Source organism: Lissotriton vulgaris, chromosome 10 (genome assembly GCF_964263255.1).
Source record: "Lissotriton vulgaris chromosome 10, aLisVul1.2, whole genome shotgun sequence".
Taxonomy (NCBI): domain Eukaryota; kingdom Metazoa; phylum Chordata; class Amphibia; order Caudata; family Salamandridae; genus Lissotriton; species Lissotriton vulgaris.
The window spans coordinates 87,763,299-87,789,940 of NC_141698.1; the positions used below are offsets into that span (position 1 = coordinate 87,763,299).

General features: G+C 50.5%; 2 protein-coding genes across 3 annotated transcripts in view; one reads left to right on the forward strand and one right to left on the reverse strand.

The window, feature by feature from the left end:
• The window catches only part of DNAAF5 (dynein axonemal assembly factor 5), a 195,813-nt gene extending 193,316 nt beyond the window's left edge, over positions 1-2,497 (forward strand). Inside the window, exon 14 of the mRNA XM_086940560.1 lies at positions 1,285-2,497. The gene's annotated coding sequence lies outside the window, so the exon portion shown is untranslated. The remainder of the gene's footprint in view (positions 1-1,284) is intronic.
• The window catches only part of LOC147684713 (uncharacterized), a 412,180-nt gene continuing 386,844 nt past the window's right edge, over positions 1,307-26,642 (reverse strand). For both annotated transcript variants that reach the window (XM_086940561.1, XM_086940562.1), the window contains one exon: positions 1,307-1,444. In XM_086940561.1, the coding sequence (XP_086796687.1) occupies positions 1,313-1,444 (132 nt within the window). In that variant the 3' untranslated portion in view covers positions 1,307-1,312. The remainder of the gene's footprint in view (positions 1,445-26,642) is intronic.

Genomic DNA, 26,642 nt, shown 5'->3' on the forward strand with positions numbered 1-26,642 from the left:
ATGAACACCTCAGCACTAAAACTGAATGGGTCTAAGACCGAGATCCTGCTGCTCAGACATAAAGGGCCCTCCTTGCCGCCTAACATCTGGCCAGACTGTCTAGGTGACCCCCCTGCTCCCAAGGAGGAGGTTAAGAGCCTGGGCGTATGGCTCGAAAAAGATCTGAGCTTCAGAACTCAGGCCAAAAAGACGGCAGGTATATGCTTCGGTCTCCTTAGGGCTTGCAGGAAGGTCTTCCCCCTGCTTCCTGCCACTTCCCGGAAACTATTGATCCAGGGCCTCATCCTGGCGAGACTAGACTACAGCAACGCAATCTACCTGGGTGCCCCTGAAGCTACATTCAATACTCTGCAGAGAATCCAAAACGCCGCGGCCCGACTACTTACTCACACCCCTGCCAGATCCTCGGCAAAGCCAGCCCTGAAGCTCCTTCACTGGCTCCCAGTCAGAGAAAGGGTTGCTTTCAAAGCCCTTTGTCTGGCCCACAAAACCCTCCATAACACAGGTCCACCCATCTTCAAAGAATTCATCACCCCCTACAAAGCGACAAGAGCCCTTCGATCAAGCGGAGAGAACCTCATTACCGTCCCCAGAGTAAAAAAAGCTCGGTCTGGAGGACGCCGCTTTTCGGTTCACACGGCCAAGCAGTGGAACAGTCTCCCCCGGAGACTAAGAACTGAAACGAACCTCCTTCAGTTCAGGAAGGCACTGAAAACTCTTCTTTTCCCCTGATTCTTATCCCCTTCCGCTGCTATTCCCTCCGGAATTCAGGTTTTATGCGCTGGGATGCTCAAGGGTTACTATGCGCTCTACAAAAACCTTAAATAAATAAAATAAATTAAAGATCAGAGTTGTATTGAGAACAATAGAAGACGTTTATGAGTGTATCCTTATCCGAGTATAGATTGTATGGCAGAGCAGAACACAGTTAATCATAAAAAGAAATTCAAAGAACTCTGTGAAACTTATAATTAAATTGCATTGAAAGCTCTTTAAAAGGCTTTGTAGTCATGGCAGGTGAGTAGAATGAAGAGAGACTACCAAGTTTGTTGTCTATTTTATTGTGACTTCAGTATGCAGCAAAACTGTCTTTACTTGCAGCATCATTTTTTCACGCCTTATAAAGATTGCCTGACTTTACAATGGCTGCTGTGATTTTGTTTCCAGTTGTCACTCTTCATATTCAGTATAGATTGTTTATTTTAAAGACATGGGCGCGAAGGCGTACGGGGTTAGCTGCCGGGCTGGTCCATAATCTTTCTGTTTGTTTCTTCCTTACACAAGGACCTGGTCGACTGCCGGAGCCTTCACATTACAGCTCCTCTTTGCGGAATGCATTGTTGTTATCGCTAGCATGCTGGACTGGCCGGACACGGCGTACCTTCTGGCCCTCTCTTTTCAGAATCTCATCAACCATCGTATCGTGGAATCCTTCGGTATTATCCTACGGAATAGATTTAAAAAAACATGTGTTTCTGTTAGAGAAAAAAATCTAAATACACAGTTAACAACAAAACAGGAGGATAAGCAGTTTATTTAAGACGCGGAAGCCTGTGATTGTTTGCCTTGTCATGTCTGTTGTATACTGATTTGTACCACTGGGAGGGAGTCTACCTCTTACTGCCAATGGACCTTTGTTAATATTAGTACAAAATACCCAGATGCATGCACTCACAAGGGCAAAGGGTTGCGTAAATGGACTTAAGAAAAAAAAAGGCCAACATGATAAAATAGCCACCTACTGGCCACAGGTAGTATTAAAGTAGAAAGAAGAGTGGTGGTGTGCTGTAGGTGGAAGCACTTATTTATGCCTGACGAGATGACTGTTCAATGGGATAGTGACAAATGTGTAGCCACAGGGACAAAGATGGATCTCAGAATCTGAATTCTGTCAGCTGAACATGTACTAAAGAGAATTCATGCAGATATAGTTGAATATCAATTCATTGACCACAAATATTTAAAAAACACAGTTTGTATTAATATGCACATCAGACAGCATAACTCAATGTATCCAATGATATGTATACAGTGCATGAAATTACTGTGAGTCTATTCATAAATACCCATATTAACAAGCATTTGCAATGCAATAGGTCTCGCATTAGGAACGTTTGAGCTATTGGTATTGTAAATGCCAAATATTTTATTTATGTGTCGGTTTTGAAAATAGCGAAATTAATAGCTTTGTCATTTACAATGCCAATAGTTTTAACTTTTGTAAATATGACACCTATAGCATTTGTAATGCAATATGTGTTGGATTTACGTGACTTAGATGTATTGATATTACAAATAATTATGGCTTTTAATTTTTTTAAATAATTATTACTTAAATAAAATGTATTGTAATTTATAATGGCAATAGCTTTAACTTTTGTAAATAACTTTTGTGAAGATTATGTTCAGTGTATTTTATTGTAAAGAAAATCCAAGAACAGAAGTGAAATATTAACATCTTTTTGTGACATTTGTAATAAAGCTTGAAACATTGAGAGAACATATTTGAACTAGTTGTTGTTGAATGATTGCACAGATTGATACTGCGGTGGAGCTGAGTGATGTTGTGGTGGCGACGAGTGATGCTGTGGTGGCGACGAGTGATGCTGTGGTGGCGACGAGTGATGCTGTGGTGGCGACGAGTGATGCTGTGGTGGCGACGAGTGATGCTGTGGTAGCGCATGGTGATGTTGTTGTGCCCCTGAGTGATGTTGTGGTGCCCCTGAGTGATTCTGTGGTGATGCAATATAGTGAATGCGACAGATAGATAGAGTGAGGGCGATAGATAGAGGGGGGAGGGTGATAGATAGATAGATAGATAGATAGAGGGAGGGCGACAGCTAGATAGGGCGATAGATAGATAGATAGAGTGAGGGCGATAGATAGAGTGCGATAGATAGAGTCAGGGCGATAGGAAGAGTGAGGGCGATAGATGGAGTGAGGGCGATAGATGGAGTGAGGCCGAAAGATAGAGTGAGGCCGATAGATAGAGTGAAGTCGATAGATAGAGTGAGGCTGATAGACAGAGTGAGGCCGATAGAGTGAGGCCGATAGATAAAGTGAGGGTGATAGATAGAGTGAGGGCGATAGATAGTTAGAGAGATAGATAGATAGATAGATAGATAGATAGATAGAGTGAGGGCGATAGATAGATGGATAGAGTGAGGGCGATAGATGGATAGAGTGAGGGCGATAGATAGATAGTGAGGGCGATAGATGGATAGATAGTGAGGGCTATAGATGGATAGATAGTGAGGGCTATAGATGGATAGATTGATGGTTGTGTGTAAGTGGGGGGTTGTGTGTGTGTGTGGGGGTTGTGTGTGGGGGGGGTGTGGGGGGTGTGTGTGTGGGGGGGGGGTTGTGTGTGGGGGGGGGTTGTGTGTGTGGGGGGGTTGTGTGTGTGGTTGGGTTGTGTGTGGGTGTGTGGGGGGGTTGTGTGTGGGGGGTTGTGTGTGTGTGTAGGGTTGTGTGTGTGTGTGGGGGGTTGTGTGTGGGGGGGTTTGGGTGTGTGGGGGGGTTGTGTGGTTGTGTGTGTGTAGGGTGAGTTGTGTGTGGGGGTTGTGTGTGTGTGTGGGGTTGTGTGTGTGGGGGGTTTGGGTGTGTGGGGTTGTGTGTGTGGTTGTGTGTGTGAGGGGTTGTGTGTGTGGGGGGTTGTGTGTGTGGGGGGTTGTGTGTGTGGGGGGTTGTGTGTGTGGGGGGTTGTGTGTGGAAGGGTTGTGTGTGTGGGGGGTTGGGTGTGGGGGTTGTGTGTGTGGGGTGTGTGGAGGGGGGTTGTGTGTGTGGGGTTGTGTGTGTGGGGTTGTGTGTGTGGGGTTGTGCGTGTGTGGTTGTGTGTGTGGGGAGGGGTTAGTTGTGTGTGTGGTTGAGTGTGGTTGTGTGGTTGAGTGTGTGTGGGGGTTGTGTGTGGGGTGGGCTGTGTATGTGTGTGGGGCTGTGTGTGTGTGTGTGGGGCTGTGTGTGTGTGTAGGGTTGTGTGTGTGTGGGGTTGTGTGTGTATGTGGGTTGTGTGTGTGTTGGGTTGTGTGTGTGGGGGTGTGTGTGTAGCGTTGTGGGGGTGTGGGTGTGTGGGGTTGGGTGTGTGGGGTTGTGTGTGTGGGGGGGTTTGTGTGTGGGGTTGTGTGTGTGTGTGGAGGGGTTGTGTGTGTGTGGGGGGTTGTGTGTGGAAGGGTGTGTGTGTGTGGGGGGGGGGTTGTGTGTGTGGGGGGGTTGTGTGTGTGTGGGGGGGGTTGTGTGTGACGTTGGTTGTGTGTGGGGTTGTGTGTGTTGGGGTATGTGTGTGGGTGTGTGGGGGTGTTAGGTGTGTGGGGGTGGTGTGTATGTGGAGGTTGTGTGTGGGGGTTGTGTGTGTGGGGTGAGTGTGTTGGGTTGTTGTTGGAAGGCGGTGACCCCAGGGGTCAAGATGATTCTCCTAACCACCCGGGACCTCCTCTCCCACAATTACTGCCGAGTCTTATCGAGGGGGGGAGTCCCCACCGGGGAGGACTGATCGTACACACTGTCGACACACCACACTTATGAGCAGACACCACACCGTGATTCTTTATCAAGAAAGACTTTATCAAGATTAATTAAAGAGCAATACACAGCGATCGAGGGATCGCGAAAGTCTCGTAACAGGGGGACGGGGGAGCGGGACAGTCTTAGAGGGCCAGAGGGCACGCCACGTACCCGGCGCACAGTTCTCAATCCTCGAACTGGGGGGTACGGGGCTGGCAATGGGACTTGCTGTCCTACTCACTTCGGGTTCAAGCTGTTCGTGAAGGTAGCGTCGATGGTCCAGCCGGACCAGAGAGTTCGTCAAGCCGCGACGACGTCAGCAGGGCTTGGGTAGGAGTACTCCGTCGTACTCGGAAGTAGATGGGGCCGCGACAGCGTCAGCAGGGCTCCGATGTTCAGGTCTTGTGCTTCAAGAGGGAGCCGCGACAGCGTCAGCAGGGCCCCGATGGTTCAGTTCCGTAGGTTCTAGCATGAGCCGCGACGTCGTCAGCAGGGCTCGGTGGATCAGAGTCGGTTCTCCTCGAAGTCAGCCGCGATCAGATCAGCAGGGCCTTCTTGTCCAAGATACAACTGCCGACTAGGTGGGAGGCAGGCTGTCTTATAGTCGTCAAGCTCTTTGATGTCCGGACCCTCATAGGCAGCAGGCCGGAGGTCCGAGGGCCAGGCGCCTCATCGTCTGGGCGGGTAGTTCTTTGATGCTTTGGACCATGCGCCCATGGAATCCCAGACGCCCATCAGGACCTGGAGCCAGCTCACTAGGAGGCCCAAGGTGCAATCGAAACCAGCCCCCAGGGATAGTTCCGAGGTGTGAGGGAAACCAGTTCCCCGGAAGGGGGCCGGAGGTGTGATGGAAGTCTTGGTTTCGGGTACTTGATGAGTCGTTCACCCCCCGGGTGGATCTGGGCGCGTCGGACGCGCAGGCTCAGTGGCCATCAGGGGCGGCCAGGGCTGCCGAAAGGAAAGAAGGCCGGCCGGGGTGGCCAAACATGGAGTCTGATGGTCACGTGCACGGGTGCAGGCACGTGGTCTGGGGATCGTCTCAGGTCCAGTGTAGGAGGATTATGTACAGTCATGAGTGGACGGGAACCAGTTCCACCCGTAGATCCAGGGCTGCGGAGATCAGCGAGGACCACGCCACGAGGCCGGGTCCAACATGCGTCCCCTCCAGCTGAAAGCCGAGGGGAACTACCCATCCTCTTGGGGGTTCTCCTCGCTGAGGCGGAAGAAGCGGGACAGGCGGTCGGCGTTGGCGTGGTCGGCACCAGGCCTGCGTTCCACGGAAAAATCCATCCCTTGGAGGGAGATGGACCAGCGTAGCAGTTTAGGGTTCTCTCCTCTCATTTGCATGAGCCACCGGAGAGGACGGTGGTCGGTCTGGACCCGGAAGTGGGTCCCGAACAGGTAGGGCCTCAGTTTCTTCAAGGCCCAGACTACTGCGAAGGCCTCTCACTCGATGGTGCTCCATCTCTGCTCCCGGGGCAGTAGTCTCCGGCTGATGAAGGCCACCGGATGATCAACCCCCTTGTCATCCACTTGGGAGAGTACGGCCCCGATGCCATGCTCGGAGGCGTCGGTCTGAACCACAAACTCTCGGGAGTAGTCAGGGGCCTGTAGGACTGGAGCGGTGCACATGGCTTGTTTCAATACTTCAAAGGACTTCTGACAGGCGGGGGGTCCAAATAACCTTCTTGGGGTTGGCCTTGGCTGTCAACTCTGTGAGGGGGCCTACAATACTCCCGTACCCCTTGATGAATCTACGGTAGTACCCTGTGAGTCCTAGGAAGGCCCGCACCTCGGTCTGGGTCGTGGGGGTCTCCCAGGCATTGATAGCGTCTATCTTGGGTTGGAGGGGGGCCACGAGGCCGCTGCCGACCTGGTGCCCTAGATATACCACTGAGCTTTGTCCTATTTGGCATTTACTAGCTTTAATGGTGAGCCCGGCTCGACGCAGGGCGTCCAACACCTCCCAGAGGTGGTGTAGGTGCTCGGGCCAGTGAGCACTGAACACCGCAATGTCGTCTAGGTAGGCTGCACTGAAACCTTCCAGCCCAGCCAGGACCTGATTGACCAGTTGCTGGAAAGTGGCGGGGCGTTTTTCATGCCGAAGGGCATGACTCGGAAGTGGAAGTGGCCATCCGGAGTGGAGAAAGCAGACCTTTCTTGGGCCCTCTCCGTGAGGCCGATCTGCCAGTAGCCACTCGTGAGATCGAAGGTACTGAGGTACTGAGCCGACCCTAGGCGGTCAATGAGTTCGTCGGCTCGGGGGATTGGGTGTGCGTCGGTTCGGGTGACTGCGTTGAGTCCGCGGTAGTCTACGCAGAACCTCAGCTCAGGAACGGTGCCGGGGGCGGCGGCCTTCGGAACCAGGACCACGGGGCTAGCCCATGGGCTGTCGGAGGCTTCCACCACTCCTAGGTCCAACATTTTGTCGACCTCCGCCTTGATGCAGGCTCGGACTCGGTCCGGGACCCGGTAGGCTCTGCGCCGTACCGGAGGGCTGTCCCAGGTGTCCACGTCGTGGACGCACCAGCTGGTGACACCGGGAGTGAGGGAGAAGAGGTCTGAGAATTGTCCCAGCAAGTGGCGACATTCTTCACGCTGCAAGGGGGTGAGGGAGGAGGAGAGACTCACTCCCTCTACGGAGCCATCTTGATCCTTTGCACACAGGAGGTCGGGTAGAGGGTCCGTTTCCTCTTCCTCTCCGTCGTCGGTGGCAAGGAGTAATCCCAACTCAGACCGCACGAAATGGGGTTTGAGCTGGTTTACGTGTAACACTTTCAGGGCATTCCTGGCTGATTTCGTATCAACGAGGTAGGTGACCTGGCTCTTGCGCTCTATCACCTTAAAGGGTCCAGTCCACTTGTCCTGCAAGGCACAAGGTTCCACTGGGGACATGACCCAAACCTGTTGGCCTGGTTGAAACTCGACCAGAGTGGCATTCTGGTCGTACCAGCATTTCATCTCCTCTTGGCTGGCCTCCAGGTTGGCCTCGGCCAGCTCGCGAAACTTCCGCGTCTGGTTCCGGAGGGCCAGGACGTAGGAGAATACGTCGGGGGTGTGCTCGGTGGGCTGCCTCCCAGCCTTCCTTGACCAGGCTGAGGGGTCCCCGGACGGGGTGCCCATAGAGCAGCTCGAAAGGGCTAAACCCCAAGGATTTCTGGGGTACCTCCCGGTAGGCGAACAGGAGGCAGGGTAGTAGGACGTCCCACTTGCGTCGCAAGGGCTCCTCAAGACCCATGATCATCCCTTTCAGGGTGCGGTTGAACCGCACAACCAGGCCGTTGCCCTGGGGATGGTAGGGGGTGGTGAACCTGTAGGACACCCCACACTGTTGCCAGAGGGACTTCATGTACCGGGATATGAAGTTCGTCCCTCGATCGCTTACCACTTCTCGGGGGAATCCCACCCGGGAGAAGATCCCCATGAGGGCCCGGCCCACGACTGGGGCCGTCACGGTCCGGAGGGGGATGGCTTCGGGGTGTCGGGTGGCGTGATCGACCAGAACCAGGATGAACCGGTGGCCTAAGGAGGTCCGGGGGTCCAGAGGTCCGACAATGTCGATTCCCACCCTCTCAAAGGGGGTACTGACAACTGGAAAGGGCTGGAGGGGAGCCTTGCGCTTGCCTCCGCTTTTGCCGCTAGCCTGACACATGGGGCAGGACTTGCAGTGGCGTTCCACATCAGCCCGCATGTGGGGCCAGTAGAAGTGGGTCACTAGTCGCTGGAAAGTCTTATCTTGGCCCAGATGTCCTGCCAGGGGCACATCCTGAGCCAGGTTAAGAAGGAGTCCACGGAAACGTAGGGGTACCACCAGCACGCGGGCTGACCCTAGTTCCGCGGTCTTCTGTTCACTGTACAGTAGGCCGTTTTCCCAGTAAAGGTAATGGGAGCCGGACTGGTCTCCGGCGGCCTGGGCTGCGGCCTGTCGGCGGAGCCCCTCTAGGGCAGGGCAGGAGGTCTGCTCTTGGCAGAACTCCTCTCGGGACGGTCCTCCCTCTTGGCGCCACTGGGCCAACTCGGGGAGATCTGCTAGGGTCGGGACTGGTTCGACGGCTGGTCCGAGGGGACCTTCGTCGGATGCATTCTCTTTGAGGGAGGGCTGGTTGAGGACCGTAGGGGGCTCGCCGTCCTCGGGTACATCAGGGGCTGGACTGGGGAACTCAGGTTCTTCGTTCTCGGGGTTGGGCATTCTGGCGGTCATGGCCCGGGTGCTCACACAGGCCCAATGGGGCAGTCCTAACATGGCTAAATGGGTCCTTCTCTCCACCTCTTTCCACGGGGAACTCTCTAGGTCATTCCCCAGGAGGCAGTGTACAGGCATGTCCGTGCGAACTGCCACCCGCAGATCGCCCGAGACTCCCTCCCACTCAAACGGGACCTGTGCTATCCTGCAGGAGCGGACAGAGTTATCGGCTGCGATCACCCGACAGGAGGTGTGGGGGATGATCATGGACTCAGGGACTAGCGTGTACCTAACAGATGTGATGCTGGCTCCTGTGTCCCGAAGGGCTCCTATGCTGCGCCCGTTAACCTTCACTGTCTGGCGGTACTTTTCTGTGTTGTCGGGCAGGTAATCCCCTGGGATCATCTCGCTATTCCCCAGGGAGGCTAAGACCATGGCTGTGGGTTCCCACTCCCCCTGTTCTTCTACCTCTTCCTCTTCTAAGGCTATGGAGGCTATCTGTCTAGTGGAGGGCCCAGTGGGAGTGGATTTCGGGGTCAGGGGACATCGGGGGTCACCGGCATAGTGCCCGGGTTGCTGACACTTGAAGCACGTAGAGCTGGAGCGGAGCCCCGGGGGTCCTGTACTCGGGGCGGCTCTCGTCGTGGGAGGAGAGCGCGGGGTCTGGTTTCTGGGGGGACTACGCTGAGGTCCTGACTGGGAATTTTGCTGCTTGCCTCGACCTCCCCCACCTCGCTGGCGGAAAGATCCTTGGTCGTTCCGTGGGGGGGTCTCCCCCGGGCGCCTTCTGGACTCGGGTGGCCACCCATCGATCGGCTTCCACAGCCAGTTTCCGTGGGTTGGCGAGCTTGCTGTCCAGGAGATGCTGTCTCAGTTCCACAAAGCAATTTGCGGACAGGTGTTCGTAAGCCACTAGGTCGACTAGGCCCTCGAAGGTGGTCACATTGCTGCCCTTGATCCATCCATCTAGGGCCCGGGTGTAGTAGTTCACATAGTCCACCCAGGTGGTGCCAGGAAGCTTCTTGCACTCCCTAAACCGCTGGCGATACATTTCCGGCATCAGGCCGTAGCGGAATAAAAGAGCGTCTTTCATGTGTTGGTAGGCGTTCATGTGTGCCGTCGGTAGGTCCAGCAGGGTGTCTCTCCCCTCGCTGAGGAAGCGGCTCCACAGGCCGGCCCCCCAGTCCTTCTCGGGGACCCGGTGGGCGGACATGGCCACCTCGTATGCCTTGAACCATTGTTGGATATCGTCTCCTTTGTAGAACTCCTTTACGACATCCTTGGGGATATGCACCTTCGTTTCTTTGGGGACCACCTGCTCCCCAAGGTTCGGTGATCCGGCTGCTTCTTTTCTGGCTTTCAATTCGATTTCCTTGAGGCTGCGCTCGTGCTCGAGCTGAAGTTTCCGTCCTTCATGCTCCCTCTGGAGCTTCTTCTCCTCTAGCTCTCCCTGGAGCCGCAACTGCTCCACCGCCAACTTTTTCTCTGCGAGTTTGAGTTCACCCTCTAATTTGAGGCGTGCTAGTTCGAGTTCATGGCTTCGGTCACGTTCTCGCTCGGTCATCTCCTCTGATGACCGCTTTCTCCCGGTTGCTGGGCTCCGGGTTAATTGCTGTGTTCTCTCACCGGTCGGTGTACCGGGTTCGGTCAGTGGCCTCCCTCCCTCGTCTTCGATCGGGAGAAGGGATGCTCCGGACTCTACCCAGGCGGTCAGCGCTTTCTGAAAATCTTCCTTAGTACTTAGACCGGTACTTGGGATACTCAGTTCTTTGCAGAACTGCTTCAGCTCTTTATGTGTGTAATCTTCCAGGAGGTCCTTGTCGAAGGTTGTCTTTGCACCAGCTTCTGTAGTCATCATCGTCGCTTTTTCCTTGTGCGTTTGCTGCGTGTAGGCTCACGTAGTGTGTCAGTGGTACGATCTTTAGACGTAGGTTCGTATCGCGTCGCTGCCACCAATGTCGGAAGGCGGTGACCCCAGGGGTCAAGATGATTCTCCTAACCACCCGGGACCTCCTCTCCCACAATTACTGCTGAGTCTTATCGAGGGGGGAGTCCCCACCGGGGAGGACTGATCGTACACACTGTCGACACACCACACTTATGAGCAGACACCACACCGTGATTCTTTATCAAGAAAGACTTTATCAAGATTAATTAAAGAGCAATACACAGCGATCGAGGGATCGCGAAAGTCTCGTAACAGGGGGACGGGGGAGCGGGACAGTCTTAGAGGGCCAGAGGGCACGCCACGTACCCGGCGCACAGTTCTCAATCCTCGAACTGGGGGGTACGGGGCTGGCAATGGGACTTGCTGTCCTACTCACTTCGGGTTCAAGCTGTTCGTGAAGGTAGCGTCGATGGTCCAGCCGGACCAGAGAGTTCGTCAAGCCGCGACGACGTCAGCAGGGCTTGGGTAGGAGTACTCCGTCGTACTCGGAAGTAGATGGGGCTGCGACAGCGTCAGCAGGGCTCCGATGTTCAGGTCTTGTGCTTCAAGAGGGAGCCGCGACAGCGTCAGCAGGGCCCCGATGGTTCAGTTCCGTAGGTTCTAGGATGAGCCGCAACGTCGTCAGCAGGGCTCGGTGGATCAGAGTCGGTTCTCCTCGAAGTCAGCCGCGATCAGATCAGCAGGGCCTTCTTGTCCAAGATACAACTGCCGACTAGGTGGGAGGCAGGCTGTCTTATAGTCGTCAAGCTCTTTGATGTCCGGACCCTCATAGGCAGGAGGCCGGAGGTCCGAGGGCCGGGCGCCTGATCGTCTGGGCGGGTAGTTCTTTGATGCTTTGGACCATGCGCCCATGGAATCCCAGACGCCCATCAGGACCTGGAGCCAGCTCACTAGGAGGCCCAAGGTGCAATTGAAACCAGCCCCCAGGGATAGTTCCGAGGTGTGAGGAAAACCAGTTCCTCGGAAGGGGGCCGGAGGTGTGATGGAAGTCTTGGTTTCGGGTACTTGATGAGTCGTTCACCCCCCGGGTGGATCTGGGCGCGTCGGACGCGCAGGCTCAGCGGCCATCAGGGGCGGCCAGGGCTGCCGAAAGGAAAGAAGGCGGCCGGCCGACCGGGGTGGCCAAACATGGAGTCTGATGCTCACGTGCACGGGTGCAGGCACGCGACTGGGGATCGTCTCAGGTCCAGTGTAGGAGGATTATGTACAGTCATGAGTGGACGGGAACTAGTTCCACCAGTAGATCCGGGGCTGCAGAGATCAGCGAGGACCACGCCACGAGGCCAACAGTTGTGTGTGCGGGGTTGTGTGTGTGCGGGGTTGTGTGTGGGGGGGTTGTGTGTGGGGGGTTGTGTGTGTGTGGGGGTCTGGGTGTGTGTGTGTGTGGGGGGGGGGGGGGGGGTTGTGGGTGTGTGGGTGTGGGTACGAACACACAAGTACTAGCACATTGACCCAATGCCAGGAAGCGCAGAATGGTAGATGTGCTGTCAGTGGAATCACACTGAAAAGAAAGAAAATATAAAACAGCAATTGTGCTCAGGTAGGACTAGTGCACAACTGTTGTCAGTGGAATCACACTGAAAAGAAAGAAAAAATAAAACGGCAATTGTGGTCTGGTAGGACTAGTGCACAAGTGTTGTCAGTGGAATAACACTGAAAAGAAAGAGAAGGAAAGAGAGACTTGAAGATAAACAAGCAGGAAGCAGAGCCAGACAATGTAGGTTACCCGTGTATTATGGAGTGGATGTATGTGGTTCCAGTAATTACCTTAAGAGACCACCAAAAAGAAATGTATTCTTTACAAGCATTTGAATTGGCTCTTATTTCAAGTTTTGGTTGAAGGGGCTCTGGCATGGAATAAACATCACACAGTTGCTGTAACACATCATGCGGCATAGCCCACAACTTAGGTCTGACAATCAGCAGCTTCACAAGCAGAATGCTTCAATAATAGTTACATGAACCCATTATTAAACCTGCCAGAGCATCATAAAAAGAGAACCATACTTTAATGTAAATTGTTCTATGTAACTTGCATCCAAGCGACAGCCAAACTTCGAATCTGAAATCACAAACTATCCACTGAAGAGGCATGGAGGTCAGAAAAGTCTTGAATAAAGATAAATAAAGAGTCCTCCATGACAAGATGTTTCAAACTGCAGCAACACCAGGCAAGGGCATCTGTGCTTTATAAATCCTGATTGATTTGAATGATTAACCGTGGGAGTCTAACTGCCTCCAAAGCCTTCTAAGTCATTTTTAGCACCAGAGTGCTGTGTGCATGGGAATGAGAAGACAAACAATGTCACACAAATAGAGAGACATACCATTTACCCTTGTGATGGAGGCAGAGAGTGCAGGCAGCCCCCACCAGAGATCACTTGCACTCTATAGCTGATTAAGCAACGTGTGTATGCGAACTCCCCTGAGCCTATGCAAGAAAGGGCTGTTTGGGGGGACCGCTGTGAAGCCTGACAGGCCAGTTAAAAGTACCGAATGTGACCAGGATGAACATAGCATGGATTGTTTAAACAAATTACTGTGTGATTTTTAAAACGTCACTCTAGTACAGCCTGTTGCTGGATGCAAGGTTGGAAATGGATACTCGATAGCGAACAGTTTTGGCAACGATAAGCCGGGGCTGTTAGTGACTGCGGGGAGTGAGACACAGAAAGAACAAGGGGTTAGCAGTCTGGAGAGAGGCACAGAGATAGAGACTATTACATGTAGAAAGTCAAAGAGAAAAGAAATTGTTAAAGGCAGACAGAGAAGCAGATGTAGGGTTGAAACAGGGAGAAAGGCAGGGGAAAAGGTTGTGAGCGATTAGACAAAAGAGGAGATTAGAAAAGAAAATAAAGTGGGGAAATTCTGGGGGTAGAGTGGGTAGAGAAACATAGGTGTAGGAGAAAGAGAAAAGAAAACAGCAGAGGTGAGGTTGGTGACTGGGATATACATAGATAGAGAACGATAGACAGGAGGGAATAAAGTGGAAGGAAGAAATTAGGGTTGACAGCAAAAAACACAGAAGTGAAGATAGTGGGAGAAAAAAGGAGATATTGAGAGAGGTGAGAAAGGCTTAATAGACAGGAAAAACTGAGGGAAAGAGAGAAAGAGGTTGAATAGGGAGAGAGGAGAGAAATATTAGAAGATGTAGCGATGGAGAGCAGGTCTACAGTCAGTTTCAGATAGTTCAGCTGTAAACTGTGATCGCTCAGCTGCCCATATTTTGCTTTGAAGTACATTGAAAGAGAGAAATGTTCTGGTGGTTCACGAAAGAAACAAAAAGTTATGTTTTTATGACAACCAAGTCCACTCTTCCAGGGCAAAGGCATGTAGTTTGCGGATCACCACGAGTGGTGGGGGGACCAGACGGACATTTGTTGGAGAGCTGTCTTGCGTGGTACCAGCATTTTGTTTCCGGCGGAAAATACATTCAAGCCTTTTCAAGGTGAGCATGCATGGAAGGGCAGGGTTGAATCTAAAGAAACACGGTTCACCCCTTGCATTAGGATGGTCTTCCCTTAAGCCGCCGATTTGGGAATGAGCAGCACGACTTTGCCAGAGAGCCACTGGTGACTCCTGATCGACCTATAGGAGATCCCTTCTGTATGCGTTGGTAATATTGAAACCAGTTTACCCTATATCACCGCCTTAAAGCTGGCAACTGGCATTTGTTTGCACATTCAGGGTCAGATCCATCCACCCATGGTCTTGGCGAGAGATCCCACCGTTCCTACAGCCCAACGGAGAACGCATGAGAACTGCAGACAGTAACTCAGACTGCTTCCAGAAAACACACGCAGGCAACATACACTCACTTTGCACAACGTGTAATGTGAGAAAAAGGGTGTTTGTTTTTGCAATAACAACAAGTACTAATTTCGCTGAACAAACTTAAAATAAAAAAACTAAATAAAATAATAAACAAACGTGCACACATGGTACTTTGTAGAAAAACAGGGTGCAGATGGAAAAAAGTTACAATACTTGGGAACATAAATGGTTTGATTGCTTTGAATAGAAATGCCCACGGCCAAGAGAATCTTCGATGCAATAAATGGTTGCGGGGGCTCGGATATGTATGCTGGTGTTTGAGGAGACTGCTCGTAGAGAAGGCAGGCGGGGAGAGGTGCCTCAACGGCTGCATCAGCTCCCTGTTCCCATGGCTAGCCAGGGCTCGGATCTGCCTCCAGGCAGCGCTAGCACCAGAGAAAAGGAGCCAGCTCACAGGAGGAAAGGCAAACAAACTGGCATCAGGGTGCGAGGCACTAACATGGAAAACAAGCTCTCGGCATTGCGTGGTGGGGCGGGGGAGCGGCAATGCGCGGCGGGGGTGGGGAAGAGGCTTCCTTTGAAGTCAGCAAGTAGTCATTTCACTGAACAAACTTAAAATAAAAAAACTAAATAAAATAACAAACGTGCACACATGGTACTTTGTAGAAAAACAGGGTGCAGATGGAAAAAAGTTACAATACTTGGGAACATAAATGGTTTGATTGCTATGAATGGAAATGCCCACGGCCAAGAGAATCTTCGATGCAATAAATGGTTGCGGGGGCTCGGATCTGTATGCTGCTGTTTGAGGAGACTGCTCATAGAGAAGGCAGGCGGGGAGAGGATTCCTTTGAAGTTTGATTGGGGAGGGGCGGGGGAGCAAATTCCTTTCAAGTCTGATGCCGAGGCTCAGTCAAATGGTGTGCGATGTGGCTGGCGATGTGCACAAGCCTGGCTCACATGAACTGTACCTGATCCACAGTTTGGGTAGACTTTTGAAAGCCTTACTATAATCTCTCCAAGCAGGGAGACCTAAAAAGTAAGAAAGCTTCTCCGATAGGATTACTCCCATGTTTGGAGCAGATTTCTGATTCTTAGGGATACACATAAAATCCCAGGAGTACTCCAGATATCATACAGCTGTTGTAGATTTCCTAGAGTAGTCCAAAGCATATTAGAACATTGGAATGTGGAGCACTCCATTGAATACAATGGAGTGCTCTGTGCTTCTACGGTAGAGGCTGCAAAGCAACATTCCAATGTTGTTGTCACAAAGGCCTCTCGGAGCCCGAGGGGATTTAAACCCCCTCAGGCTCCGAGAGACCTTTGTTTTATAGGTTAGAACATTCTGCCCTCTAGTGGCAGAATGTTCTAATAGCCTTGTAGCCCTTGTAGCTATTAGAACATTGGAATGTTGGGAGCTCCATTGAAGGCAATGGAGTGCTCCATGCTTTTACGGGCCGGTAAAGACCAGCAAAGCAACATTCCAATGTTGTTTTCAAAGGCCTCTCGGAGCCCGAGGAAATTTAAACCCCTCTTACTCAGAGAGGCCGTTGTTTTATTTGTTGGAACATGCTGCCCTCTAGTGGCAGAATGTTGTAATAGCCTTACAGCCCTTCGTAGCTGGGCTATACCAGCTATTAAAGTCCCGCTCCATTGTTAGAGTCCCTCGCCTTTGGCTCGGGCCCTTAACACTGGAGCGGGCCTTAAATAGCCGGTATAGTGGCGGGCTATAAGGCTATATTAAAACATTGGATTGTGGAGCACTCCATTGAAGTCAATGGAATGCTCAGTGCTTATACGGGCCTGTTAAGGCCCGCAAAGCAATATTCCAATGTTGTTTTCACAAAGGCCTCTCGGAGCCCGAGGGGCTTTAAAGCCCCTCGGGCTCAAGAGGCCTTTGTTTTATTTGTTAGAACATTCTGCCCTCTAGTGGCAGAATGTTCTAATAGCCTTATAGCCCTTCTTAGCTGAGATATATTGGCTATTAAAGTCCTGCTCCCTTGTTGAACGCTGGAGCGGGCCTTTAATATCCGGTATATCCTGCTGCGACGGGCTATAAGGTTATAATATTTACACTTGCAAAAACTCCACGTTGTGGAGAAGAATTCCTGCTTTGTAAGTGATGCCCAAACTTGCACATATAACGTTCTTCCCCTCTAAGTGGGAAACAAGTTTGTAGGTGTTCATGTTCAACCACACAGGGTGCCTCAACCATAAATGCAACTTTAAAATGTCCAGATACCCCACTCAGTCAAAATGTCCTAATTGTAACCAACAAATATGTACCGGCCTTTGCTACCTTAATTTTACAATATATTTCCTCAGTCAACTAAGATGTACATATTATTGTCTTGAATCTTTTTCAGAAGCTAAAATGTCAAGATACGTTTAATCGGAAGTAAAGAATATGAAACGAAGTACATTTGTAGCTTGCTCCAGGTTGCTGGGTACCATGTTCTTGGTCCTACGCTTCATTTGATAAACTAATACATTTTATTAGTTGTATTTTTTTTTATTTTTTTTGATATGGCTCGAGCATGACACTTGCGGGTATAGGAGCGCTTTACAGGGATAGAGAGAGCAGACAAATAGTCTTCCTTTGCTGCACTTAACCAACGCGTTAAATAACAAGTAGTTTGCTCTTGTAAAACGTTTACTTCGAATGGATGAGAGAGGGCCTTGTACAGCAGGCATGACTTTGAACTTTGTGCACACCCACAAACTTACCATATTTATGGGGATTTTCAAACCAATTTCTAAGCCCTACCTACTTGGAAAAGATGAGATATTTACTCCTATGATATTCAAGAGTAATCCTTTTCCAAAATCATAGGGGCATAGGGGAAGGGGTTTAGCTAGTGTGTTTGCAGTGGTGCGGCAGAAAGTCTCCTCTGAAAAAGTATATGTGTACATTTTCTCTCAAGCGAAAATTTAATTCACTAACAGGTTCCAGTTGTACGCCTGGACATCTTTGACTGTCACAGGTCTCCTGGTGCTTTTCTGAGGCTTTGTGACTTTCCAGACGTTGTAAATCTGCCCTCATCTGATGGTGTACTTTGCGGGTCAAGGTTACAACTGATGTTGAGAATCTGCCTCACAAAGTTTGACGTAGATGGAGCAAACTGTAAACCATCCAGGGTAATATGTTTCTGTTAAAGAAGCAAAAGAACCTGATTGCCACATTTTTTTTATTAAATGCGATTTTATATAGCGCAAACGTTACCCGAAGGTGTCAGAGCGCTTTACAAAAGAACCAGTTGCAAAACATAAGGACGTAGGATTACATGCGTTACATAAAAGATACAAACAGAAAAATTGCAAATGTACAAGATGTAAAGTCACACAAGGAAGAGATAGAAACAGAAAGAAAAATTGCAGATGTGCAAATAGTAGAGTCACTCAAGGAAGAGATACAAATGGATATACTCTAAGAGTCACATAGAAATGGTAGAGAGTACAAAGGTCTACTGCATATACTAGTGATTAGAGTTATCTCTATATACATAAGGAAGGGATACGAATGGATATACTCTAGAAGTCACATAGGAATGGTAGAGAGTACAAAGGTCTACTGCATATACCAGTGATTAGAGTTATCTCTATACACATAAGGAAGGGATACGAATGGATATACTCTAGAAGTCACATAGGAATGGTAGAGAGTACAAAGGTCTAATGCATATGCTAGTGATTAGAGTTATCTATATACATTAGGAAGGGATACAAATGGATATACTCTAGAAGTCACATAGGAATGGTAGAGAGTACAAAGGTCTACTGCATATGCTAGTGATTAGAGTTATCTATATACATTAGGAAGGGATACGAATGGATATGCTCTAAGAGTAACATAGGAATGGTAGAGAGTACAAAGGTCTACTGCATATACTAGTGATTAGAGTTATCTCTATATACATTAGGAAGGGATATGAATGGATATGCTCTAAGAGTCACATAGGAATGGTAGAAAGTACAAAGGTCTACTGCATATACTAGTGATTAGAGTTATTTCTATATACATATATACACATAGTAGATTTTCTCAGGTCAAGACCCCAATAAAAGAAAAAAACAGAAAAGTAGAGTTCCATTAAGTGGGGTCGGAGGGGGGATGCAGTCACAGCACCAAGGGAGGGTGGGAGGGATACAAGGGTATGGAGAAAAGGCAAATCAGAAAAGGGAAGAAACATTTGAGGATCGTCAAGGGGGAAACGAGGGAAAATGGTTAAAGGACGAGGGAATGGACAAGATGGCGGTCCAGAGTCCAGAGAAAAGCGGCCGAGAGCAGCAGCAAAATGGCGGCCAGGATGAAAGAAAAAGTAAAGAAGTCCAGGAGAGTCTTTAGCGTAGTTTCTTTCATTCGAATGTGGCTGCAGGGCTGCTGCCTGCATCTGGTGTTTTCACGGCCCGCTGCTTTGTTTTGGGGAGGGGTGTGTGTGCCTCGAGGGATTCTCCGCATGGGCCCTCTGTGCTGGCCCAGAATTGCGGGGGCTGCTGCAGACGTGGGGCGGCCGGGGAGCGCGGCCAGGGCTCACCCTTCTCGGCGGGGGCTGCATGGTGATCCTGCAGGTCCGGGAGAACCATAAATCCCTGGTGTGGCGAGGAGCCCGCGGCACTGCTCTGGCTCCCGGGGGAGTGAGGAGCACGGGCTCCGCTTCAGAGCGGGCCGGGGCAGCCGCTGTTGTTGGGTGGCGGGTTGGACGCCAGGCTGTAGGGACGGAGGCAGTGTGCGCGGGGCATCCATGGAGCGCGAGCCATTAGGTACCGATGGCCAGCCGGGCAGCCCGCTCCGACTGCTGCTGTTGCTGCAACCCGACGGTGGCTCTTACTTGCTGCGTGTGTATGTGTACAACAAGGAGACAACAGATAAAACTGAAAACTGGCATGCAGATGGCACTTCATTGTTAGTGACGTCATCTTTCCAAAGATGTAATTGATTAGGAATGGATACCAATCTTTCCTCTATATCATATTTGATTTTCTGTCCAAAGAGGCTAAATATGAAACGCTCTGTCATCTCTGTCTGTCTTCCATTGTTAACTGTGTCTGGCCCTGATTTCTCACGTTTGCACCCTTACCCTCCCAATTGATAACGTCTCACCTCTACTGCTCCATTCAAAGCCGGTTTGTCTCTCCTTTCTGCTTCAAGAGTTAATTGGTTAAATTGTGCTTTCGACTGTCAGTCAAAATATTTTGGAGAATTTCTAAGAATTCCGCGTATTAAGTACACATCTGGTCAACCGTGACACTGAGGATGCCACAAAAATCAGTTTGGCACCGCCCTGCTATGTAAATTTTGGCAAATGAAAAAATGGTTTGTGCCGATTCTTGGCAAGGGGAGTGCACCGCTGGTTCCAGAAAAATCCATCCAGGCAGTGTGCCCTAATAAGACATTTTAAGGCACACGCCACCAGGTTTTCAATCATAGAAAGAGAAAGACAGGCAGCAAGGGATAATTAACGCTGCACTAACCTCTTATAAACTCTGATTTTAAAAGGCACAGATTTCTTTGTTTCCCGCCTCCAAGGTCCACTGCCTATAGACCGGTCAACAATAATACAAAAAGAAAAGCAAAGAGAGGCTTCACAAAGTTACAACAGCATAAATGCTAAAAAAGAGAAAGGATTTTTCCGGACTCTTCAATTTCGTCAATCACGATATTTTAATAGTTGCTTTGTTCAAAAGAACTGCGTTGGTGCGAGGTTTTCAATCATTCCTGTCAAATTAAGGTATGACGAACCCACATAGCAACTGTGCAGCTCAAAGATAACTGAATTCCCATCAAAATGACACAATCTGCCACTCTGGTTGTCTTCTGGTGCCCACTACTTACAGGTAAGAATTCCATGAAATTGAGTCTCCTGAATTGAGATAAAATACATCTAAAACTGGCTGTCTGCATTACTGTTGCAGGAACTCACACCAGAGCAGCAGGGTGGTTTAAACTGACCAGGGACGTAACGCAGGCCCCCCGCAGCCCCTGCGGTGCGGGGGCAAGCTCCAGGGGCCCCCTCAGCACTGCACTTCTAACACGGCAATTCACTTTGGTGAACCCAGTGAAGGGCCAAGCATGTATTTATTTGTCTGCCTATATGTCGGGCAGGATTTGAAATATGGAAGGTGCCCAGAATTTGCTGAACTACAGAATTTACGTTGTTGCTACTGAACTTTTTAGGTCTCGCCTGTCGATGCGCATGCGCATCGAGCAAGCGAGACTATGGTGGCTTATCCACTCTTTATCCAACTTGCAAGGAATCGTGGCGATTCCTTGCAGTGCACGAGAAATTTAAGCTCAATGCGCATGCGCATTGAGCTTAAAAGCACGTGCACATGCCCCCAGCCGCCTGCCTTGCCTACTCTCCCAGCTGGTGCCGCTCCACCCCCTGCGGCATCAAAGGCTTTCACGGCCGGCCGGCCATGCTTTCAGTTTCACGACCGGCCGGCCGTGTGAAGTACATTTCAAAGCCCGCTCTCCCTGCTCCGCCCCCTGCTCCGGCCGAGACGCATTTCTCCTCCCTCCTCCCCCCTCCTGGGTCAGGTTACCCTGCTTTCTCTTTCGCTTTTTTTTCACCCGGTGACATTGTTGCCTTTAGCCCTTCCCTCACCTCCTCAAGCCGTTACTCGTTGCCTCTTACTCTCTCTGTATTTTGTTCCAATATTCATTTATTCTTCATTCAGGTTTCCGCAATACGGACAATACTTGTTTTGTTTTTGGGAACCCGGTAGAAAACGGTGAAACATTTTGGATGTAAGTTTCCTTCATTTTTTTTACTGCGGTTGCCATTTGCGGCACGCAATGAGGATTATACACAGTGGTGAAGGTTCACTCGTATCTATTATTTCCATTTAGCACCACAGACTATGTACCTTTGACTATTTTTCGCATTATATGAACACGACCGATATGGTGTAACTTGATGTGCAATGGGAATGTGTTAAACAGACAATAGTGCCAGTAAGGGACACTCCACCCCGCCGGAGCCTCGCATCACTCTGCAGTCTCTGCCTCGCGCCCGCCATTGCCCCCTCCCCTTCAAGGGGACTGAGCACGTGCTCTCATTATCTCACCTCCCTTTATAATTAATTTACGGTCTTTGCAACTCCCCAGCCATATGTTGCTTTGTTTTCGCTGCTTCTTTGTTGTTGTGTCGCCACACATCCGCCTCTCACCGCACCGACGCCACTCACCCTCACTCACCCTCAACCCCTCACCCTCAACCCCTCACCCTCACTCACCCTCACCCTCACTCACCCTCAACCCCTCAAACTCACCCTCACTCACCCTCAACCCCTCACCCCCTCACCCTCAACCCCTCACTCACCCTCACTCACCCTCAACCCCTCACCCCCAACCCCTCACTCACTCTCACTCACCCTCAACCCCTCAGCCTCACCCTCACCCACCCTCAACCCCTCACCCTCACTCACCCTCAACCCCTCACCCTCACTCACCCTCACCCTCACTCACCCTCAACCCCTCACCCTCACTCACCCTCAACCCCTCACCCTCACTCACCCTCAACCCCTCACTCACCCTCAACCCCTCACCCTCAACCCCTCACCCTCACTCACCCTCACTCACCCTCACTCACCCTCAACCCCTCACCCTCAACCCCTCACCCTCACTCACCCTCAACCCCTCACCCTCACTCACCCTCAACCCCTCCCCCTCAACCCCTCACCCTCAACCCCTCACCCTCACTCACCCCCTCACCCTCACTCACTCACCCTCAACCCCTCACCCTCAACCCCTCACCCTCACTCACCCTCACCCTCACTCACCCTCACTCACCCTCAACCCCTCACCCTCACTCACCCTCACCCTCACTCACCCTCACTCACCCTCACTCACCCTCAACCCCTCAAACTCACCCTCACTCACCCTCAACCCCTCACCCACCCTCACCCTCACTCACCCTGACCATCACTCACCCTCAACCCCTCACTCACCCTCAACCCCTCACTCACCCTCACTCTCACTCATCCTCACTCACCCTCAACCCCTCACCCTCACTCACCCTCACTCACCCTCAACCCCTCACCCTCACTCACCCTCACTCACCCTCAACCCCTCACCCTCAACCCCTCACTCACCCTCACTCATCCTCACTCACCCTCAACCCCTCACCCTCACTCACCCTCACCCTCACTCACCCTCAACCCCTCACCCTCACTCACTCACCCTCAACCCCTCACCCTCAACCCCTCACTCACCCTCACTCTCACTCATCCTCACTCAACCACCCTCAACCTCACTCACCCTCAACCCCTCACCCTCACTCACCCTCAACCCCTCACCCTCACTCACTCACCCTCAACCCCTCACCCTCAAACCCTCACCCTCACTCACCCACCCTCAACCCCTCACCCTCACTCACTCACCCTCAACCCCTCACTCACTCACCCTCACTCACCCTCAACCCCTCCCCCTCGACCCCTCCCCCTCAACCCCTCACCCTCACCCTCACTCACCCTCACTCACCCTCAACCCCTCACCCTCAAACCCTCACTCACCCTCAACCCCTCACCCTCAACCCCTCACTCACCCTCACTCTCACTCATCCTCACTCACCCTCAACCCCTCACTCACCCTCACCCTCACTCACCCTCAACCCCTCACCCTCACTCACTCACCCTCAACCCCTCACCCTCAACCCCTCACTCACCCTCACTCTCACTCACCCTCACCCTCACTCAGCCTCAACTACTCCCCCTCACCCTCACTCACCCAAAACCCCTCACCCTCACCCTCACCCTCACTCACCCTCAACACCTCACTCACCCTCACCCTCACTCACCCTCACTCACCCTCACCCTCACTCACCCTCAACACCTCACCCTCAACCTCAACCCCTCACCCTCACTCACCCTCACTCACCCTCACTCACCCTCACTCACCCTCACCCTCACTCACCCTCACCCTCACACAGTGCAATAGTTCTCAGACCATTTCAGTTAGAGCTTTTAGAAATGTTTATGGCTTTTTTTATTTGTAATACTTTAGCATTGGCTACAGGAAACAAAAATGCTAAACATTTACAAAAAAAACCCATAAACAATTCTAAAAGCACTATCTCTAATGGTGCGAGACCTATTGCATTTCCAATGCTTGTTTCTAAGAGCCACCTCGACTTCTCACATTCAACCAGTCCTCTGTGCTGGGAACCCGGTAGGCTCTGCAGTTTGGCCTGACATTTCAAAGCCGTTTGACCTTTGTATGCTAGGTAAGTAATTCAAGAAAACCAGTGTCATGACGATAAACATTCCCTGTGGAAGAATAGAAGGTGCGATTTCTTACACTGTTCTAGTTATGCGAGGACATTAGTTTGTGATTGGCTATAGTTTATGTGTGGAATTGTCCATTTTTGCATGCATAGTCGGTTTATGAGCAGCCATATGTTTTAGCATGTCATTATTGTTTTTTCGGTTCTGGGTGTTTAGCGGGTGCCTACACATTTTAGCATATTGTAGTTGCAATATATCAGTAATTTTTCAGTTGTTGTCCGTTTGGGATCAGTCATGTGTTTCAGTGCTTCATTGTACCTTGTTGATTTGTGGTCAGCTATGCGATGTAGCACTTCCTTGTTCTCTGTAAGCAATTGTTCAGTTCCAGCAGCTTAAATATATGCAGTTTTTTTAATCATCTAATCGTGATATGTTGGCAGTTCAGCTCTAGTCAGTTTGTAGTTAACTTTGCATTAGCGTTAATGGAACACTGTCTCTATTCCTGCTTGTAGTATAAGGGCTTAAGTGTGAATTGACCAGGGTATTTTGAAGACAGCGCAGTGGGCTAATGCATTCGTTGTTGAGACCTGTGTATTATATTGTAGCCAGACAGCCACAGCTATGGACGTCTATGACTCCTAGAGCCAGTGAGTTGGGAAATAATTGAGAGAATATGGCGAAACAGCCAGAACAGCCAACTTTGGAGTTGGGGAGCTACGTTAGAGTCTCAGTGTCGGCTCAAACTCGTGGGCAAACTTAATCTCCCCGTGCCTTCCAAAAATGGACGTGTCCTTGTGTAATGTAACTGGTGCTCAGGTAAAGCGCTCCAATACATTAGAGTCGAGTTTGCGCTTTATAAAACTGCAAAAAATAAAAAGAGTAAAACCTACTCTCCGCACCTATTGATGAATCAGGCAAATCTAGCGACGCTATGGGTCTACATGCAAGGAAAGACAGCGGGCTCCCAAGCCGCAGCTGGTACTAAAGCACTGCCCTAACTTGGGGGTAGAGTGCCCACAACACTTCTGGGTCCCTTGCTGCTAATAGTGGGATGAAAAAACGGAAGGGGGATGTCAGAGGGGCGTGGCCAATAAAATTAAGAGTGTGACCTAAAAACACGTAAGCTAAAAAAATTGTTTAGAGGTAATTAGCCTCCCCTCCTATGCCAGACACAACACGATCTCAAATGCTGGAAACCTTTATATATCTCCTGGCTGGGGCAGAAACACGCTATAAAAATGACTGTGCTGCCAACAATTTCATATTTATTTCAGGCCCTGCCAATCGACCTTGAGAGGGACTGTCTCCTCAGATTGCGCTCACTTATCACACAATATATATATGGCTAACTGGCAGGGTGCTCCTTCCGTTTCATACTCTTAGACGGCCGAGGGACAAGGGAGGAATGGCACTCCCAAACATGGACCTCTACTACAAAGTGGCACAGCTACAGGTGATAGCGGAATGGTTCATGTGGGAATCGGACAAACACTGGTTGCACATGGACAGGGCTATTGTGGGAAGGGCAATTTGGGAGGTGATTTGGAAGCCAAAAAGGGATAGGCCACCGAACGACTATCTAAGCACACCCACGAGGACCACACTCTGGGTTTGGGATGAGGTAACTAAGAAGCAGGGATGGACGACGTTCCCCTCCCCATACACACCAATCCATTTTAATCAGGAGTTTCCGCCGGCACTGCAGGAAGGGACGTTTGATGCTGAAAGATCTATTTCATAATTTTGACATATTAACGTTTGAACACTGTCAGAGAGACTTCAAATTAACACCCAACGAACATTTCCACTACCTCCAACTTAGACATTGGGTTCTCCACCCAGATATAAGGGAAGCAGCTACACGAGACCCCATACCAGTGGAGTCTTTCGTAAGAAAGGTGGGTTCCATAAAAGGGGTGATTTCGTTCCTGTATGGGCTTTTGTTGTCCACGCTTTCTGCACCACAACCACGATACGTGGCCTTTTGGAAGGGCATAGTAGGGAGGGACATACTGGACAACTAATGGAAACATCTTTGGTCTGTTATAGCGAAGATCTCAGAGAAGGGCACTACAAAACGCTCCTCAACTGGTATCTCTACCCAACCAAACTTAAAAAGATCTTCCCAGAGACCTCAGATTTGTGCTGGAGGGGCTGTGGATTACTGGGAGACTTCCGCCACATACGGTGGAATTGCCCTACGATTCAACCGTTCTGGGAGGAGATCCTGGCACAGATGAAAGACATGCTTGGGTATCCTATCCCGGTTTCTGTAGATGCAGTCCTCCTGGGGCTTCGCGATCTACTATTGAATCACCAAATCACCAAAGAAAGGCAGATAGGGCAATTATGTGGGCTGGTCTTGGGGCTGCAAAGAAGGTGATTGCTGCGGCCAGGCGGAAAAAAGAAGAGCCGGTGCTGGCACAATAGCACACATGGCTATGGAAAATTCTCACTATGGAAAGTCTAGATGGCATTTTTAGAGACGCATATAAGAATTTTGAATACAAATGGGGTCCTCTAGTGTCAAACCATACAAAGGGGATGCCGTGGCAGTGTGCCCACCTAAGATGAGGAATATGCATCCCTTCCAGTTCTAGTCGAGGAAAGGGCCCAACTCTGACGATATAATTGAAGCTATGAAGGCTAGGGTAGCATCACACAAGGCCGGAAGACAGACTTGTTGTATGGGCGCTCGAGGCTAACGCTACACTCACAGCCTGAGAGTGGACTTGAAAGCAACACCACCGGGATTTGTCGAGGAGGGAAGGTTGAGGGAGGGAGAGATAGTTGGGATCTTGGTTTTATACGCTGAAAATGTAAAGAATAATTTTGGTGAAACAAAGATATGGAGTTATGACTTGGGTTACAAAGGTGGGGATCTTCACACAAAAAGCAGCTGTGTCTTCTTTTAGATAAAGGATGAAAATGTGGGACATTTGTATTTAACTCTGACTCCGTATGTGTTGTACCCTTTCAATAAAAAGACTTTTGACAAAAAAAAGAATT